Source organism: Myotis yumanensis, unplaced genomic scaffold (genome assembly GCF_028538775.1).
Source record: "Myotis yumanensis isolate MYYU_CA2020_CCGP unplaced genomic scaffold, mMyoYum1.0.hap1 SCAF_1, whole genome shotgun sequence".
In the NCBI taxonomy this organism is placed as follows: domain Eukaryota; kingdom Metazoa; phylum Chordata; class Mammalia; order Chiroptera; family Vespertilionidae; genus Myotis; species Myotis yumanensis.
This window is the reverse complement of record NW_027223752.1, coordinates 75293981-75314660: the sequence shown is the minus strand read 5'-3', so window position 1 is coordinate 75314660 and position 20680 is coordinate 75293981. Positions and strand designations below refer to the sequence as shown.

At 45.6% G+C, this 20680-nt stretch overlaps 1 protein-coding gene and 1 long non-coding RNA gene across 7 annotated transcripts in view; one reads left to right on the top strand and one right to left on the bottom strand.

Moving 5' to 3' along the window:
* The window catches only part of MEIS2 (Meis homeobox 2), a 202276-nt gene extending 181853 nt beyond the window's left edge, over positions 1 to 20423 (bottom strand). For 2 of the 6 annotated variants that reach the window (XM_070425325.1, XM_070425350.1), the window contains exons 1-7: positions 18473 to 19351; positions 16977 to 17209; positions 15294 to 15435; positions 14536 to 14586; positions 13578 to 13628; positions 12639 to 12788; positions 3024 to 3138 (exon numbers count right to left, since the gene is read on the bottom strand). In XM_070425325.1, the coding sequence (XP_070281426.1) occupies positions 3024 to 3138; positions 12639 to 12788; positions 13578 to 13628; positions 14536 to 14586; positions 15294 to 15435; positions 16977 to 17209; positions 18473 to 18484 (754 nt within the window). In that variant the 5' untranslated portion in view covers positions 18485 to 19351. Of the gene's footprint in view, positions 1 to 3023; positions 3139 to 12638; positions 12789 to 13577; positions 13629 to 14535; positions 14587 to 15293; positions 15436 to 16976; positions 17210 to 17901; positions 17986 to 18472; positions 19352 to 19936 lie in introns of those variants that run through there. The other 4 variants (XM_070425341.1, XM_070425361.1, XM_070425333.1 and 1 more) reach the window with 4 other exon arrangements.
* LOC139017237 (uncharacterized) lies at positions 17953 to 19090 on the top strand. The gene is made up of 2 exons (XR_011472839.1): positions 17953 to 18447; positions 18634 to 19090. It is a non-coding gene; the product is annotated as an uncharacterized lncRNA (long non-coding RNA).
* Positions 20424 to 20680: the final 257 nt, after the last annotated feature.

Sequence of the window (20680 nt, the reverse complement as noted above, 5' to 3'; positions counted from 1 at the left end):
CCTCCCTTTGGCTGCTCTGAGCAAAAAAAACCAGAGTGAATACAAGTCTGGTTCATATTTATACAGTTTACTGCTAGGCTTGTGCTGTTTGAAAGACACAGCAGAGTCAGTTTTACATTTTACCAAGTTTGTTTCTTAGAAGTTTTTAAAAATCTGATTTTTTTTTTCCTCCTTTCGGTTTGTTGCACAAACACTAGGGAGGAAAAGATGACCTTTCACCTGTGTAACTGTAGCTCTTTCACTATCAAGTCATAAAATGAGGTGTTTTTACATTCCAAAGTAAAAAATTTGTATGAATCATTTTAGTAAAAATATTCGCAAAAATTATAAAGCAACATACATGCATGTATTGTTTTATAGCATATGGCTATTAAAGTTTAATTAAAAATGTGTAGGAAAACACTGTATTTACTACAATTCATCCCTATTTTTTCTGTTTGTCATAATTTGTTTTGAAACTGAATCATTTTACAGTTTTCCATATGCCTGTTGTGCTAATAAATTCTGAATACGTAAGAAAAACTCTTTTCTAAACCATAAACTTGGTTTCTAATGTAATATTATAATATCTTTAATACTAAGAACATAAATTTCCCTCTTAGGTTTTCCATTATACATCAACCCTAAGATTTAACCTGGGATAAGCATATGCGATTTAGTCAATATCTCTGTTGACTTTGCCCTGAAGCAGATAATTAATCTTTCCCACAGAAAGCTACTCTGGACAATTCAGTGGGACAAAATATAAAAATGTCTTGAAAACATGTTTAAAAGACTAATAAGGGCATGGGCATGACAAATACGCTGGAGTCTGGCCTTCAAAATTTAGGGTCTACTGTAAAAATCAGAACACCCTTAAACATGTGTTTTGGAACCACTGATGTGGGAGGCCAGGTAAGAAAGTCTCCATGTCAAAACATCCTCCATTTTATAGGAATCATAAGTTCTTTTGTCCCTTACATTTTAATATGTAAAATGACTGACTTCTTAGTACTCATTCACGTAAGTTACCATGTCCATTCTTGAATCCCACAGAGATATGGTCAAAGAAGCAAAATCCTGCAGGGATCAAATCCTTCAACATTGTATAAGTGGGTACAGCTCCCCACAACATAGAGGTGTGTGTATATTGTTTTTAGCCAGTGTGTTGTCTCAGAGGTTTTCTCCTTCTTCACCAAAACAACAACAAAACTAACCCAAATGACAAAACTCCATGCCGTGCCCGTTACTGCAACTGTTCCCTGCTCCAAACCCCGGGTCTTCTCTCTCCCCCTCCCCTTGTCTCTGGCCCCTTCCTGCTATCTCCCTTGGCCATAACTCAACCAACCCAACAGAACCAGTCAGTTTTAGATTTCAGTTGGGACCTCAGTGACCTGTTAATGAATCTACAGAGAGGAGAAAAACTCACAGTGTTGAGTTATGCCTGGTGTTGCTAGCTGACTTGGAGTCAGAAATGCTTGAAGCGTTAACGTAATTGCAAGAATGTGAAAAATGAAGCGCTGAGCTCCTGCGTGAAGTGAAAGGTCAAAGCGAGCCTCACACACAACAAGTCTTTGGAAGATAGCCTCATTAGACCATTAAGTCTGCTTCTCCTTTCCCCCTCTTTTGCACAGTGTTGAGCATGTTTTGTTTTTATTAATAGATACATTTCCCCCCCCTTTGTGGCAGCAATTTGGGGTGGTAGGGAGGGTGGAGTCATAGAAAGCTTTCCAGATTTAACCACATTGAGAAGTCAGTCCATCACCATGACACAGAACTACAATTAAGCCACTGCATTGCAGTCATTGAGTTTACACACATGTCACCTTCAAAATGCCATATAGTTTAGTTGTCTTACATACAATCTACCTGGTCCAATAAAAACAGGACATATAGCCTCCATACATATGACTCACAAGTTCTTCCACAGTTTATCACCTGACAGTATTCATTTCTGTGTCAGTTGCAACTTGCATAAACCTAGATTCTAACTTGGGCCCATTCTCAAGTTAATGACATCCTAGAAGAGACATTTCCTAGACTCTTCCAGAATACCAGAAATCCAAAATCCATGGCCAGAAATTTGGAAGAGTGAAGGCACTCACCCTACATCACCAACCTTCTTGTAAAGGGCATATATGACCATAGCTCAAGCTGTTAAACTGTCCTCTACTTTGAAGACTGCCTAATACTTAAATATTGTGGCTATAAACACAGTCCTAATAGAGATGAAATAGAGCTAGGAGATCAGACACCAGATAATGTAAAATATTAAAAAGTAAAATCTATACACTTTTCTGGACCACATTTAGTAATGCATCCTCCTTTAAATTATCATTTTAGCCATAGAAGAGTCATCCCTATCAACATATAATTGCTCTTTGTGCAATAGGTGAGTTTTAAATGGTAAAATTTATTCCAAATCACACCAGGCTTCCTTGTCACTTGCACTTCATGTCCCCTTTGCCCTCTGATTATTGTAATTTTTAGGACTTGTGACAAAAGTCGCCATGACCGCTGAATGGAAACAAATAAACGTCTAAGAATTTCAAAACCCGTATTCCCAAGATAAGATTCCATATAAAATTCGTGCAGGACTTCTGGAGCTAAAAAGAACGGATTGTTGCATTTTCTGTGCTTTAGATGCATTAATGCTTGGTTATAGAGAACTCTTACAGTGGGTATTACAAACAAAAGATAGTGTTTATAGCATAATTAAAACTACTGCACCTAGCTGCAAAGGAGCTCATCATTCTATTTCCGCACACACAGAAGTGTAGATAACCAAATTTGTAAAAGAATTGGTAGAACTAATCGATTGTTAGTGCAATGCCTACTTAAATACCAGACACCTCATTTTGATTTTTCTTAAGTAATGTAAGTTAAAGAGAGGAAATACTAAGTAGTCTCCTAAATAGCAGCTGATTATGCTCCATAACCTGCCATCCTCTTGTTTACAGGGAGGCAGATGTACTGAAGTCATAAAATATTGAAGTTATTTTAGTCATGCCTACTTTGCACAAGGAAAATGCTTGACCTTTTACCTTGCTCACTGCTGTTGTCTCCACTCTGGGAAGCATGACCCCCGCTGGAGGGCCCTGGGGTGCCTGCTGAGTGGGTGGAGGTTGCATCATCGTGATCTCGCCAAGATGCAGGATTCTGATGTCAGGATTCCAAGAAATGTGTCCACAGTTACCATGTCAGCCATAGATGAGGAACCAAGAAGAGAGGTACAGAGAGAGACAAAATGTGTACATATTAGTATTTGTGGAATTAGGCATCTGTAGATGCCTTGCTACAGTATGTTGTCTTTTCAGCAATAGGTACCAAAAAGATGCTCTGGAACCTTGATGAGGTCATGATCACACCAATGTACACATTTGTTAAGACAAATTGACAGACACTTAAAATGGGTACATTTTTATCACGCTCAAATTGTGCCTGAATAAAGTTAATTTTTAAAGTTAGGAGGAAAAAAAGCTTACTTAAAAACCTAAAAGTCATTTCCTCTTGCCATCTTAATTAGGGCATACTCTTCCATGAAATAGGTCCCAACGCTCTTGTTTGCTGAATACTTCAGAACATGTACCATCTACAAAACTCAGTGAGTCCCTTAAAAAATAAAACAAAACAAAAAACTCAAGAGTGTAGGAGACAGCTCTTCACACCTTTCAAATGCATTGCCCTAAAACAGCCTGACCAAACCCTCAAAATTGTCATCAACTGATTATACAACCAACAGACCCAGTGATATTTATCATCGCATCAGTACCTAATATATGATCAGTTCTGCTTTAATTTGCACAAACAGCAAGAAAAAAGTGAAACAACTATGAACCGTTGGCTATCTCATAAACCGGACAGGCCTTGCCCGTGAGCTCCAGGGGAGCTGCAATTCGCAGAACGGGGCTCTTTGCTGGGAGAACACTACTTGTCTCCAAGGACATGCGGGCAGACCCAGCTATAGCTCATGCCACTTCGCTGAGTGTATTCTTCCCCTGGCCCTCCTCCCCTTTCCTGATCATTCCCAATACCCGGCTGCTGCTTAAAGGAAAACAGGAATTCTAATGTACAGGAAGGACTTTATCAGCACCACATGAAGGCAGGCAAGAGATGGAATTTCCTCTGGCAGAAATATCCCCATAGGAACAGCACGTGAAACACACTAACCATAGGCCAGCGCTGTGCACTTGTCACCTGTATGCAGGGACTTCGGCTAAGCTCACAGACTTACTGGCAAGTAAATTCTGGGGCAGGAGGATTCTTTGAGGGAAAAAATAAAAAAACAACAACATCAATCTGTGAAAGTACACCATTTCTTCTTACAAGAATTGGTAAGGATTCAGACAGATCAACATGCTTATAGGCAACAGGCAAACATTTTGACCATCTGAAAGCAATCTTGCAGTGTTGTCAGTATATATAGTTTATCCAGAAAAAGAATCAGTCTATCATTTTCCTCGACATCAACTCTATAATGTACATATAGAACTTAAAATCTTACCAAAATAAAATTTAAAGCCAAGCTGAGACCAAATAGAGGACTAGTCTTACTTGGAACAACAACCGAAAAAAAAAACTTATGTGCAGTTATGCTACAGACTGATTGCAAATTAATATTTAGCATTTTTGATAAATAAGCTATAGAGCTTTGAAATGACCCAAAGCTCTATAGATTAATAACATCTATCTCAAATAATGCTACTGGCATCGCCATCAGGCATGCAATTGATTCAAAGTGAAAACCCCAAGGAGAGATTTAGTGACTATAAATACGGCGCAGGTATAGATCTTTAAAATAAAGATATGTTTTAGAAAATGAAATTGCGTAGAATAAAATGAAAACCAAGGATCCCTGCTTCCTATATTAAGACAAAATCATGCCTGTGATCTCTCTTTTATAAGTTAGAAACCACTCCAAGAGTTTCAACCTAAAGATAAATAGAATATAGTGTCTCTTGAAGGTTTGTAGCCTCTTTGTGTCAGCTGTTTGCTGGATGATAATCAGATAAAGAGCTAGAAGGAGAGAGAGAGAGAGAGAGAGAGAGAGAGAAAGAGAGAGAGAGAGAGAGAGAGAATAGCATGGTGTGAGTTTAGTCCTGCAACAGCACTGGCTAGAGGCTTCTTCTAGAAAACACAATAGCTGCAACACATTCACCTAAGCTTAACTTTACAGTGTACACAGCAAGTGATGTTAATTTTATGCACTGCAGGCTTTTTATTAAGCCGGCTGCTATAAAAGCTCCTTACCCCTCATGAAAATTACAATAATTAACCACTAACACCTCGACTATGTTTTAAGGCAAATGTCATCCAATAGCTATTAGATAATCGTTGAAATGAAGCTCGAGGAGGCTTTTTGTTTGGGCACTCGAGTGATTTGAAGGGATCACCCAGAAGGACATCCTGCACCTGAAAGCAGTGGTTTGTCCCTATCAGTCAAACCTGGACTGAGTTTAAAGTCAGCCCTCATTCATTTATAGTTCAGTTTATTTCTTTCGGTGGTTTTTCTGGAGGAGGTGTTTTCTAAGGTAAAGGAGTAAAAAGTAAGTGACATAAGCAAATATTACTTTAAGAGCAGCTGGTTCCTCCAAGCGAGTTGGGTCTTTGGTTTTCAGCCCAGACCTGAGATCGGCTCAAGTTCACTATCTAACCCACATGCCCCCGTCTCTTCCCTCTTTGCTCTCTCAGGTGTTTATTTCCATGGAGGATCTCAAGTATTAGCATCTAGTTTCAGAGACGGACACAACCGAAGGTGCACCATGATATTCATCCAACTTGACAGCAGGAAAGACAGATTAAATCCCTCTGGGGTTTCAAGGCTGAGGAGTTGCCCTAAACTTGGATGTACTGGGCTACACCATGGTGACCTGACCATATACCCAGACAAACATTGATAATCTGGTCAATGAAAAATCGCTATCTCCTTGGTCATAAAAAATTATAACCTACATGGTCAGATAAAATGTAATCCATTGCCCATAACACTGTTTTTTCTTTTTTTTTCTTAAATGGAAATATTTGTTTATATCACAACTCCTTTCTTCTTTTCCCTCCCTAGATAGTTTCCAAGTTTACATCCTTCAAGAATAACGGCCTGGCTTTCTGCCAAATTATATGCAGGAGTTTCGTGAATCTTGAAACCAAAGTGGCATACGAGAGCATGTAAAACACATGACGTATGTAGAAAAATAAAGAGACATGCTTTCCATGTGCATGTGTGTGGGTGAGTATTCAGGTGTGTGCATTCCACAATACATGTCCTGTTCTTCAGCCAAAAGTATCAGGAAGACACCGGGGGCAAGGAATGAACATGTTTCTATTCCCAGTGGCTCTAATAATTGGGAGTCAAATATGGTACTCTTCTTGCTCTTATGTAATTGCGTTAAAGAGCAGTGTTAGCAGGAGAAAGGCAGTGAATACCGAGTGGAGCACAATAGAAGGAGATAGAAAATAGATACAAGGAGCTGGGTCTCCAGAGGTAGTATTTCCTATTTGCTGGGCTACAGACTCACAGCTGATAATGCAAGTTGTAATTAATATAAAAGCAGGAGACAAGATGGGGAGAGCTTGTAGGAGCGGGGCCACAGGAGATCACTCCCGCTCTCCTGTTTCTCATTTACACACAGCTTTCCCTGGAAAACACAGTTCTGCCAGTGTTTTCTCCCTTGAAAGTTAAAAAAAATTGACTTAGCACCATCATTGAATTTTGCTAAATCTAGAAAAGAGCGGAGAGAGGACAGGAGTCTCCAGGCATAGGAAGCAAATTGTATGTGCACCTCTTTTGTTGAGGTTGCAGATATGGTGAAAACTGTAACATTTCACACCATTATGGCATTTCTGTGGGGGACCTGCCTAGGGTTCTCTTTAATAAGTCCTGGTACATTGGTGCTATTTTCCTGTTTAAATAACTGCACACAGCTCATGGTTCTTTCACTCAAAGGGATGTTGGAGTCAATGTATGAGGGTTTCTAAATAAATTCAGAAACTGAGTGGGTCAGTAAAATGTTATGAGGCTTCAAGAAAGAAAAAGGAAGGCATACTACACACAGGTTTTATCTAAAATAATCTGAAGCATCTCAGACCCCAAGTGAAAAGGTGACTCAATGGCTATGGTTAGGCGAGAGCCTTAGCTCGGAAGGAGGACTCTGGTGCCACCTCCAACTTATCATGTGAACTTGAGCAAGTGTCGTTCTTTACGTTCCTGGGACTTGTTTCCTTTCTCTCTCTAAAATGAAGAAGTCGGGTGGGATCACGGAGATCACTTTCACTTCTTATTTCTGTTATTAAAAATAATTTAAAATAACATTTGATTTTCTAGAACCTACACAATGAAAACATGTAATACAGAGTCAAAAGTTATATATGAACTTGGAAAACACAGTAAAGCAATTCAGAATGTGTTCATAGGTGGAAAGTAATATATATATATATGCAAATGGAGAGCACAAACTAATTTGACTACATATGTTTAAACAACAAAGGCAAGATATGCTTGTATCAGTACACATCATTGAAACCATTAACATATTCCCTATGACCTTATGATGTTCTCACTCTTAATTGACATTATGCAAAAATTATGTTTTAAAAAATAGGATGAAGACTCCTATCATAAGGTATGCAAGGCTACAAAACTTTAAAATGTCAATTGTATGGTTTGAAAAATGTTGGAATTTCCCTTTGCTATTCTAAAGTTGACATAAGAACTCAGGGGAAGTGCGTGTGCTTTCAGAACATGGACTCAATCTGTAAAAATGCACAGAGAGCCAGGTCTTTCCCTCATCCTCCCGCATCCACCCCTCCGTTAGGCTTTGGGAATTAACACAGGCGCAGCTCTGTATTAAGTAGCAAGTACTCTTTGCAAATGACTCCTCCATTTAATGGAGCAACTTTTAGAGAAGGTGGCCATTTCTTGTATTGTTGGTGTAATGTCATACTGTAATAAGTCTCCTACAGTTTTGAATTGTGTTGAAATATTCCATAGAGTATCAGTCTGAAAACCATAAGAAAATGAATTTTGAAAAATATCACAATTTTAATCCGAGAGTGAATGCCTGTGGTTGTCAAGTGCATATTTGTTTAACTTCATCTCATCACAGTGACACTGAAAACAGACTCCAACTGCACAACCTAAGTGATTTAAATAATATAATTATTCAACATGGGAAATCGACAGAAAAGCTATCAACCACCAGAAACTATGCAACAGCAATAACAGAAGCCCATGCCTTCAGCCATGTCTCCTTGAGTTGGTGGACAGGGCTGAGGGGTAGAACTTTCCCGGAGCAGATCCCAGAGGCTTAGAGAACACACTGTAGTCCCACACTAGGAAGAAGAAACTAGCTGATAAAATAAATCTTTAATATTACTAATATTCATTTCAAATCCCATGATTTCCCTCTTGATGGTCTATAGATCAATCACTTAAACCTATCCCTCTGCTCGCTGCCCACTCCCCTCTAATTTCTCAGGTAATACAAGAATTTCTCTAAAGACACTTGCCTGCATTCTGTCAGGAACAAGGTTCTGGGAATTCTCCCCTCTGACTTAACCCATCATTAGCATTGTAGTGACATGAGTAAACCTGACATGCTTAGAGATGAAAAAGAAAACAACAGCATCTCTCCACTTAAATTACAGCTATCAACACAAAAATTAAAATATTTTTCTTTTATTAGTCATAGTATCAGAGCCAGTCAATTTTAAGGCATTTGTCGTGAACTGTTGGTAAATGCAGTTGTATATTCTTCCCTAAACTTAACTGGTCCAAAAACTAAAATGTTGCTCCTTATGAACATGGATTAGGTATAACAATACAACTGTACTTCAGGCAAATAGAGTTTAGCTCAGAGAATGTACTTCAAACAAATGTATTTCCTGGTCTAAACTCAGTATAAAGATATGTAATATCTTTATATGTAAACATAAAGATACTTTTTATTTGTCTGCACTAGATCTAAAGACTTGACCTAAAATGACGTAAAGTAGATAATATGGATATCACCTATTATTCAGAAATACTACAGACTAGGAAAACCATGAGTTTTCAAGTTGAAACTTTTTTTTAAAAGAATTTGTTTCTTGACATGTTTATTTTAAACATGATAAATCTGAATGTCTGGGAAACTTAACATGAACTGCAGCTGGAAAATAGAACTCTATTCTTTTCACCATCATAGTTTTGTCTCCCCAATATTCCAAAGAACATTCTAATAGCTGATTCCTACTTATAACAATTAGTCTTACGTTATGAGTATAAAATAAAATACATTATTATATTGAAGATAAAAGCATTCATTATCAATTTATTAAACAAAATAAAATAGTAGCTAATGTTGCAAACTGTATTTTTCTATTTAATTTCAAACTCCCTTTTATCATTATGCCCATCTTGCAGGTATCAATAATAAATTAAAAATTCAGAATCTTTACTGAATGTAACATGGAGATAAGACATTCTTTTAATGCATCTATGTTGTATCAGATTACTTATATAAAATTATGGAATGTAAATCAGCATGACAACAGCCTGATTTACTAAGTAATAATATATAAAGGTCATTCTTAAAAGTCTTCCCAAAAGACTTGCTTTTAAGATATTTATAATAATTACTTTTATTCATTTCTATTTTCAAAAATTGTAATAAGAAAACTGAACGCTATTCTGGTACCTAATAGTTTGCTCCTGATGCTTCTCTGTCTGCTTTCCACCGCATAGAATTACATATTCTTTTCTCTCTTTCACTCTCTCCTTGCCCGCTCCTTCCTTAAACACACACACACACACACACACACACAGCTTGATACCACTTAATAAGGATAGAGGTGTATGTGTTTTGGGGGTGTCAAACAGCTGTCACAAACTGTCACCTCCATAAGAGAAACCTTGGCACACAACAAATTAAACTACACTTCTTTTTAGCTGTCATTATTCATAGCCAATAAGTTGAAATGCTCTCAGCATTTCATGTGCAAATAAAACCACGAGGAAGCACAGTAGATCAGAACAGTGGGCCAACAGATAAAACAGAGAAAACAACACATTCGGTCCTTCTGAAGTGGCTCATCATCACCCCTGCACCAGCGTGAACCAAATGAGATCCAGCCTGGGGCAGTGTATTAAATATGCATATCAAAGCAAATGAAAAAATAAACCTGGAGATTCAAATTGGGCACATTAACATGCTGAAAATGTCCCACTAGAACTACTTTTCAGGTAGTGCTTCTGTGGCATTTTCCCTTTTTCTGTGGCTGGGGGGTTGAGGGAGGTCCTGCTTGCAGAAGAGGCTGCAGCATGAGAATTCGCTTTGTAGGGGGAGGCCTGGAAATGAATGCAATCAATACACCTCTGGTACGAAAGTGTCAGAAATGGTGAAAACCCTCCAAGGTTTTCTCTCACCTCCTGCATAAAATTCAAGTCTGTGGCAACCTCACCATTCCCCACTCAGTGCGCTGGTGGAACAAATTATTGCTTCCTTTCAAAACAAATAGCAGGGGGCTAAAGTAAGAATGTTATAGTTCAGATCTCTAGGAAATAAAAGGCTTTAAATTCTGATGCCCAATGAGGTGGCAAGCCCTCATGGGTTCAAAATAAATCAGTTGTCATATCTACTTGATTAGGGGCCTGACAGAGGAGTAACACATGTTACAGTTGATCCTTTTACCCAAAGACGGTGATTGTTAAGTTATTAAAGCATTGGCCTTTTATGGGTACAACTTCCTTCTTGAGTGTAATTTAAATATTGCAATAGTTCCATAAATTGGCCTTGTCTATCAGCCAGTACTCTATATAAACAGTCTAGCTCATCTTATCTCTTTCATGTAAACATCAGCATGTTCTAGATCTATACCTCCACTTGAAAAACAGTTGCCATGAAACTGTTCTAGAAAACCAAGTAGTCAAGACTCCTAGAAATAACACGAGAAGAGCTCTTTGGCTGCGGACAGCTGTGAACCTCGCATTCTACAAACCAGGTAACTAGGTTCCTTCCCATTCTCCCAATAGTGTAAAATGCATATGAGTTTAGAACGAGAAAGCCATGAAAAATGAAAATAAATAAATAACAACAACAACAACAAATATTTCCAAGGTAGTGTCATGCCTCGTGAACCACAACCACCCATCTCAGGGCTACATATCAGCAAATAAACTGACATCGCTGCTGCTGCACCCGCTTAATTTCAGTTAATAAACTCAATATACAAAAGAGCTCCCGAAGTTTTCCCCCATCGTGACGGGAAAAGCCAAGAGTACAGATAGTCATAGGAGCTTTCAACAACATAGCATTTATACTGTCTCAGAACTAGGTAGCTGGGCCCGAGGTTTTCTTTTCTTTTCCTGTTCAAACTTTGGTCCTTAGGCAGTCTTTCCATACAAGACAAAGGCCGAAAATTAAAATCTGTAACTACATATTTTCAAAACTTTTGGTGGTGGGATAGAGGGATGGGACACCTCACAGAATGTTCATTCTTAAGGCATCTCAATTCATTCCTCTTGACAACCCGGAATGGGGGTGGTGGTGGTGGTGGTGGTGTCTTCAAGCCTCAACGGCAGTTTAACTCCACGGAGCGTTAAATTAATATTTCAGCCACCGAGTTATTAGTCTAGAGCCTATATCATTTAGGTTGTGATTCAATTGAATGCAATCTATAGACACCCAGGCTTGAGTTTCTATAAATAAACTGCTATTCACACCCACTCTTTAACCTCGCCACTCTTGCCTTCCCTACCAGCTGCAGTCCTTTTTCTTTGCTTCTTTTTCAAATTTTCAGTCTCACTACATATGCTTTTTCCATATATATATAAATAAAAGCATCAGACTTACTAGATCAGTTCCAAAATGGGATTAAAAACAGAGAGAATAGAAAGAAATCTCCCTTCCGGGCCTGCCATCCACAGTAGCTCCTTACTACACTCTCCATCCTCATTCACCAACTGCTAAAGTGTTAACATTCAACCACGAACCTAGGGTTACTCAATCACAATTCCCTTCAGCTTTTCCGAAATACATTGTTAATAACTGTTTCATCAAGGTTACTGTCTTTTATTATGAAGATGCTTCAGGCATTTGGCAATAAGTCCATATTCTGACAATAAGTTTCTATAGAGCAAAAGCTCTGAGCATTGTAAAGTGTTCACTCCTTTTATTTCTAATGCAATGCAAGAGTGCCAATAATTCTCAGAATTGTCATCTTGGGAGAGACTTCGAAATCAGCCCCTCTCCCCATCTCTCTGTTTTTCTTCCGTCCGCTCTCCCTGATCCTGACCAGCTAGCTGTCTTGCCTCTCTCTCTCCCTGCTGTACTGATTGCACAGAGTTCAGAAAGCAGAAAAGACAGCAGTCACCATATCAAACAGACAATTTGCTAACACTCAAGTCACCAAATCCAGGAAACTTTACACATTAAAGGCACAAATCACTCTATCAACTCCCTGTCTTGCTTTTTTTTTCTCTTTAACATAAATAAGGAGGGGACCCAAGAAAGGGGAAAGGGAGAGGAGAGGATGGCAAAAGTACCAAGGAAGGGAGAAGACCCCCAAAGAGACCAAATCATTCAAAAAGAAAGCTAAGCCAGTGGAGCTAGATGTTACAAGTTTAAAAAAAGAAATGCTTTGCCCAGTGGCCTTAAAAGAATGCTAGAGGCTCACAGACTTACATGGTCAGCGAGATTTGTGGAGGAGCCTGAAAGTTCTTCGTGATCTGACTTGGAGCTGCCGTCTCTTTCATCAATGACGAGGTCGATGGGCATTTTCCCCTTCAAACAGCTAATGTACCGGTGGCAGAAGTTATCGCACAGTTCGTGGACCTAGAAGGAGGGTCATGGTGGAGGGTTCAGCTGGGGCCGTTGTTGTGATTGTTTTGTTTCATTTTTAAAGGGGGAAAATATCATGTTGCAGGGTTCCCTTTGGAAAGAGCAACCGTGTGATGTCTTCCAAACTAGGTCTAATTAATGGATATAATAGTTGAAGTCGAGGAAACAATAGAGTAATTGTTGCAGCAGATATTATTCTCCAGACACTTCCCTGAGCAACAAGTTATAATGGAGAGAGAAGAAAGGGGACTGGAAATTACTGGGTTCAGACTGGGAGTCCAGGGAGGAAGGACGGACTTGATGATAACATCAAAATGTAAGGACGCTGGAACTGGGAACAGCATTAGCATTTGCGATTCAATAAGCTAGGAGGGTTGCATGTTTCCAAGGGAAAGTGATTGAGCTGCAGAGCAATGTAAAGACATCCCAGAAAGGATGATTCCCTCTGCCTGCACCTAATGCACGCTCAGGGCCCAGGGTGAGCTGAGCTAATAGAGACACAAGCAGGCTGAATGTCCAGTAACACACAAATGGCTTGCTGCATTTAAAATAATACTGACTGCCTGGGGAAAAGGAGAGGTGGGGGAGGCTGTCCTAATTCACCCATCCTTGGAGCCCCTGGGTTGAGTGGCAATTAGAAGGAAGGACTTGGTGACATGTTGCTCAAAACCTCCAGGTGCTCAATCCCTCAGACTGGAGGTTTGTTAAAAAAAAAAGAAAAGATCCCAGCTCAGCTAGGAGAGGGACGTCTACATCAGAGCGGGGGTGTCATTTCCTGCTTACCTTTTCTAACTCCAAAAGATGGAACCTTAGTACTTGTATTGCCTGTATCATCTGCAAGAAAAGTTTATAGTGCGGAGGTAAGACTCTGTGACTTGGGGGTGGGGGTGCTGAGGGGATTGGGCTGGGGAGAAGAAGCAGGCAAATGGCCAGGCAAAACCCACCCCTGAAGAAACCCTCAGAAAAACCAAGGGACTACTGATCAGCTCTGCCTCGCTGGCCAAGGGGTAGGCTCTTACTGAACCTGAGCGGAAGCTTTGAGTAACTTTGCCCCTGCTGTTCAGTAAGCTATTTGTAAGGACAGCTTTCCTAGGGCCAGGCCTTCTCTCTCCGCCTGAGCCCTCTTTCACCGTCCCCCTCCCTCGACCTCAACCAGGACAAATTTAAAAAAAAAGAAGAAGAAAAGGTGGCTTCTCTGTAGAGAGAAAGCTTTTTAGAGTAGCACACCCGGCGAAATCCGTCCTTACTAAAGAAGGAAATACTCCAGATGAATGGTGAGGCAGGCCTTTGAAGGCGGATTTAAGTACTTTTAATATTGAAATCGTGCAAATTAGCAAAAGAATCGCCCCTAAAAGTGGCCTGCGCTGGCCTGCCCCTCACTCCCCCACCTCCTCTGCCCGCCCTCCGCTGCGCCTCACTTCCATCGGGGCGAGTTGCCCCGGGCTCCACCGCCTGCCCCCGCACACGGAGGAAACAGCAGGCTGCTCGCTGCCTCACTCCCGGGCCGAGACCCGGGGCTGGTCCCCTGCTCGCGCGCCCGGCGCTGCGTCCCGCTGGCTGCCTCCCCGGACTCGGCTCCCCCGGCCGCCCGTCCCGCCCCTCGCTGCCTGCGCCCGGGCCGGGCCCTACGCTAGTCCCTGCCTCCCTGCCCCACTGGAGGGCTCTGGAGAAAGTGGGTGCTTCTGGGCAAGGGACGGGGTCCAGGCTGGAGAAAGACAAGGAACAGTGACGGAAGCCTTACCAAATTGTCCAGCTCTGGGTTTGAGGAAAAAAGTGGCTTTTCGGCGCGAACCTATAAGAAGCAGGGGAGGTCAGCATGAATGGCCACTCCACATAAAAGCAAGGGAACAAGCCCACCCTGTCACCGACTACCCTGTCGTGTGTGAGTGGGGATGGTGGGGGGACAGAGGCAGAGAAGAGGAAAGGGGCTTTGCTCAAAGGCATGAAGCGAGCCAGTGCCTTGCATTGGTGGGGTCAGCTTCAGCTGGGAAAGACTCAGGCCTGCTGGTTCCGGCCCCATGAAGGGGTCCCTGGAACAGCTGAACCGTGGCCTGGGAACTCCGGGCCCCGAGGACAGCCCTGATCCTGGGATCCCAGTGGCTCTCAGCCTCCCGCACCTCGGCGCCCGACGCGGACCGCCCGGAGAGGCGCCCGGCTTCCTTCCCTCCCGGGAACTTTCGGGTCCCTCACAGCCCCTGTCCCCCATTCTTGTTCAAGTAGCTACATGAGGGGGGAAAAGGCCAAGCCACAGATTAGGAGCAGGTCAATTTTAATTCGAGGGTCGAGCCCCTGTATTCCTGGCTGGGGGGGAAAACAAACACCCATATTTATCTCCGCTTCCCATTTGCCTCCAGGCTCAGGGATGGGGAGGAGCGCGGACTGGGCCGGAGGAACAGATCGGGTGTCCCAGCCTTTTCCTCCTCTTTCATGTAAAGCTCGGAGGGAAGGGGAGGGGGGCGATGGGGCCGCCGAAGGGTGAGTGGGTCAAGAAGGTTAGACCTGCTTGGCGAAGACCGCGATGTCCTCGTTGAAGGAGTCGGAGGAGCAGACGTCTCCGCCAGCCACTCCGGGTTCCCGGGGAGTGCAGGTCGCCAGCTCGCACTTCTCAAAGACCAGAGCTAACAGAGGAAACAACGGGTGCCTAACGGGCAGCGCCACGCAGAGACACACACACGGAGACGGGGTGCAGAGGGGAAGGAGCAAGAACTGTAATCAACAAGTTTGGAGGGTTCCGAGTCCTTCTTTAATACACCCAGGCACGCATCACACTTTACCACCCTTCTCCAGCTAGCCGAGCCTGGGCCAGAAACAGAAAGGAAAACCGGCCTGGCTCTTTCCCCGCAGCTCAGGGGGTCCCCTCGGATCTGCCTGGAGAACCCCTGGCCCCTGGCCCCGCCAAGTCACAAGAGCCTCAGTGGGAACGTAATGAAACGTCCAAGAGGCTCAGGCAGCCCGGAGCCTGGAGTGGATCCAGACCCACTCACTCCCCACGCTCCAGAGGCCGCCGCACTCACTCCTGAGACCCAGCCCTGACCTCCCCAGAAAGGAACACGCTGTGAAATTTTTAAAAAATTGCCTGCACTCCGCGTTTCAGCGGGCATTGCTGAGGAGGCCGAAGCCTTCGCCTTCCTACACACCCGAGGTGCTATTTCCTAAACCGGCGAGAGGGCTCTCCGAGCCCCTCCACCCCCTGGCCTTTTAAACTTGTTTGCTCGACTTCTAGCAAAACGCCCGGTGCGAGGGCCAAAATAAGAGTCATCTCCCACGCCGAAGAGCTCCCACCCGGAGACACGTCTCTCCAGCAGGCAGACATAAATGAAGTCGAGCGCTAAAACTTGGTGGTGTGCGTGCGCGTCTGCCCTTTGTGTTCCTCCGGGCGGTGGAGCTACACTTGGGGATGCTTGCGGCCTCTGGCTTCGGGCTCAGTCGCTGCCGACCGCCTGGCTGTCCCCTCCCCTCGGCCTCCCGCGGCCTCCCCCACCTCCCCTCCGCGGGGACGGCCCGAGTGGTCCGCGTTGGGACCGCGCAGCCCCGTCCATCCCTGAGTGCTCTCCGAATAGAAAATAATTTCCAGCCAGCTCCCTCTCTCCCCCCAGGAGCGGCTCTGTGCGAGCAGCAGTCCCTGCCACCGGCTGCACTTCAAGGTCTGCCCCTTTATTTACAGAGAATTAAGAAGTGGGCGATTAGGACTTCCCGGCCCCCAGAAGCTGCCCTGATCCCAGCTCAAGCTGCGCTTAGTGACTCCCAGGCGCTCGGTAGGAAACACAAGAGGGAGAAAAAAAGTTGCTCGTCCTCGGCAGGAAACTTTCTCCTTCGTCAAGGCCTCTGCGAGGGGGCCTGGAAGGACCGGCTCTCCGTCCTTTGGCCGGGAATCCCGTCCTTGGGGAGAAGGCCCTGGCAAGCTGCTGAAGACTCAGTCATTCCGGGCTGTGGGGTCCGGAGTGACAGGACCATGGGGGTGGAGGAAGCTGGACCTTCTGGGCACTTAGACTCAAGGGGCACCGCAGGCCCCCCGGCACGGTCCTTCCTTAAGGCAAGCGCCCCCCCCTTCTCTAAGCAGAAGTAACTCCCCACTTAGTCGTTCACCCCCTCACCCCCCCCCCAACAACAAACACACACTCAAACTCACACTCACACACAGCACGTCGGGTCGTGGTCGTGGGGGGTGGGGTGGAGGGTTACCCATAGATCGCGTCCTTGTCCCGCTTCAAGGCGTCGTTGACAGCGGATCCCATGCTGGCCGGCATGACATTGGGGTGCGGGGCGTGCGCGCCGTAGTGCTGCGTGGCGTGGAGCGGCGGCCCGTGGTTCAGGTGGTGAACGGGGGGGATCGGCCGCGGCGCGTGAGGGTCTCCGTACATGGAAGCCGGCACCCCTACTCCGTCCATCCCGCCGTAATGGGGCAGCTCATCGTACTGTCAGAGTCCGGCAGAGGGGAGGGGGGCGCAGGCGGCGAGAGAGAGCGAGAAAGCCGAGGGGGGACGGAAAAAGGAGCCGGGAGAAGACGGCAAGGGGAGAAGTGGGGAAGGAATAGGGATGTGAGAGGGAGAACGACGAAGGGAAGACGAGAGAGGAGGGGGGAGTCAGGAGGGGGGGGAGAGAGAAAGAGAGAGAGAGAGAGGGAGAAGAAAATACAAATAAACACAAAGTCAGAAAGGAGAAAAGTACCGAGCACGAGTTAAACACACAAAAACCAAACCAGCCGAAACAACGGAGCTGAAAGTTGGGGGAATTTTTTTTTTTTCAATTTTAAAATTAAGAAGTCTGAATGAGGAGCAGCGTTTAAAGCAGGAAGAGGGGGGCGGCGAGGCCGGGGACCCGGGGGTGCTCGGAGGTGCCGCTCGGGCCGGAGGCAGCAGAACCGAAGCGAGCCAACCGAGGGAGAAGTGGAGTTGGTGTGCGGAGGCAGCCCCGGATCCCACCCCTCGCCCCCCTTCGCCTCCTCCAGAGGATCCAATAAATCAAAAGGCGAAATGAAACAAAATAAAGGGGAGAAAAACGCGAATAATCAGGACGAGAGCGCCGAGGACCAGGGAAGACTGGGGCCAGTGCCTCCCCGGGGGCAAGGAGCGGAGGGTGGGGGTGGGGGGAATAACGTGAAAGTTACCAGAAACATTATTTAGCAGCTGATTCCCCGCGTCCTTGTCAATTTCAGAGACAAAACAAGCAGCCCCGGCTAGTCTAGGCGGCGGCGCAGCGGCTGCGGCAGCGCGGCCCCAGCGGCGGCCCCGGCGGCGGCGGCGGCGGCTCCTACGCAGCCGGTGCCCGCCCCGAGCCGCGGGAGCAGCGGCGGGAGCAGCGGCGGCAGCGGCAGCGGCGGCGGCAGGAGGACCGGGGAACCGCGCTGCTCGGGGGAAAGCTGGAGCGAGGCGAAGCGTGTAACAATTGCACGCGCACACACACACCACTCACACGCACTCGCCGCCCGCCCGCTCGCACGGCGCTAGAACTCGCGCGCCCAGACACGCACACACGCACGCACACACACTCGCACACACGCAAAGGCACGGGGAGGAAAGAAGCCGAGGAATAATTTTGCTGCTATTTTCTAAAATCCTGGCCGCCATCATCAAGCAGCGAGCAGCAGCAGCAGCAGCGTTGAAGGGAGAGAAGCATCGGGACAGGCCCCTCTTAGGAGAGGATTTATATCTAGGTAAGTGTTGGAGATTTAAACCTACCCTTTGCGCCATCAGTCTGCGCTCCAATAAACTCCTGGATGTGTCGTATATTTAATATCCCAGTCCGGATAAGAAAGTGATCTAGGCTGAAGATTCCTTTTTTTTTGTCCAAACCAAGGAGACTTCTCCCAATTCTCCAATATGTTATTTTTTTTTTTTAGGGAAGAAAAAAAAAAAAAGCCCAGGCAAGACAACGAAGTTTTTTTTTTTTCCTGTGATATTTCTTCTTTTTCTCTTTTTTCCTCTTCTTTCTCCTCCTCCTGATCTTCCTCCTCCACCTCCTCCTCCTCCTCCCCCCTCCCCTCCTCCTCCTCTTCAGTCCTCCTTTCCCCCTCTTTCTCTTCTCTGCCCCTCAGTTGGAAAAAAAAAAAAAAAAGAAAGAAAAGAAAAGAAAAAGAAGAAAAAAAATTGTCAAGCCCCCGAACTGAAGGCTACGAGCGGCCCGTCAGCAACCCACATGTAACCGAACTGTCGTGTTTCATGGCTTTTTGCCACTCCAGCTGTCAATCAAAGCCCGGAATGTCAAGGTAGTGAATGAATGATGGTTGATGATGATGAAGAGGAGGAATCTTTCAGACACCGTTTTTTTTTCCTTCCAGTAAAACTCCGCGAGGGGTTTCTGCTTCTTGAATTTTTCCTCCCCCCCCTCCCCCCCCTCCTTTAGCTTTGCCCCCGTGGTATCTATTATATGATCCTCTCTCTTGTAAAGTATCGGTCAAAGAAAAGCGGGGGGTGGGGGGAAATCAAGAAAAAAAAAAAGATTAGTTTGCAAAAATTGGACTTCCTCCCCCTCTTTCCTTGGTAGGTATTTTGTCTCTCCCTCCCTTCTCTCGCTCGTTCTCACTCGCGCTCGCTCTCTCGCGCTCGCTCTCTCTCGCTCTCATTTCTCTCTGGAGATGAGTGAGTGTCCAGTAGGTGTTGGCAGGTTGGCTGCTGCCTGGCTTATAGAAGAGCCTCAGTTTGGCGGCGCGGGTCGGCCGGCGGGAGAACGAAATGACGGAACCCGGAAGTCGTGGTGGCCATAGCCCTTCGTTCGGCGGAGACACATCCCGGGAGTGGGGAGCGGGAGCGAGGAGGAGCGCGCCGCTCGGAGACTCTGATATGCAGCGAGTGCGATCGGACTGCCCCGACTGGGGGGGCAGGGGAGGCGGAGGGCGGGAGGGGGGAGGGGAGGCAGGAGCCCAGCAAACCCGAGCAAATCAGCAAGCCAGCTCTTCCGCGGGGACGGCGGGGGGTGGGAAGGGGGGAGGAGCGGGAGGGGGAGAGAAATGAGAGAGAGAATGAGAGAGAGAAAGAGAGAGAGAGAGAGAGTTTGTGCACCGACGCGCGCGTGAGCGAGGAGGAGGGGGGAGAGGAGAGAGAAAGAAGAGGACAGGGAGAGCACAGAGAGGAAAACTGCAGAAAACCACAGGGAAAGTTACGGTACAGCCTCAGATCTTTTAATATTTTAAAAAAGAAACTTACTTCTAGTTTATTTTCCCATCACTCCGGGCTCCTGCCTAACGGGGTCGTGTTGGGAACGTTTGGCATGGCGCTCTTGCTTTTGTTCCTTTTAATTCCGCGGGCCCCTACTCTTCTGCAAGCCGATTACAGCGCCCCAAGGCTTTCTACTAACATCCAGGGGCAGCAGGCTCCGCAGACGGTACCACCGCCGGACTTGAGGCTTTTCTTTTCTTTCTTTTTTCTTTTCTTTTCCTTTCTCTTCTTTTCCTTTCTTCCTTTTTTTTTTCAAGTGGTACTTTCTTCCCGGTGCAGATCCAGGACCCTTGTCAGAACTCATTTTTTTTTTCTCCAGGACAAGAAGAAACCAGCTTAACTCAGAGAGCACTCCCCTCCAAGCGTTGCGGATAAGGGCCACCCTGGAGAACCTTTGGGGGCCGCTGCGGACTTGGGGTGGGAGGAAATGGGGAGGGAGTCGTTTGGGTATTTCATGTCTGATTTCGCCACGGAGTGTGTGTGTGTGTGTGTGCGCGCGCGCGCGCGCGCGCGCGCGCGCGCCTCAGTACTGGGTCGCACTTAGAGATGGGAAGGGAGAAAGGGACAGAGAGGATGTCATGGGAGGTGGATTGGCCGGCACTCCCCGCCCAGCTTTGTTGCGGTCACCCCCGGCGCAGAGGCTTCCGCGCGGTCCCGCCGACTAATGGCTGTGTTAATTACCCTGGGCAGTTTCGGGGGATCGGAAGATAGGGTCGACTCGGAACGAACTTT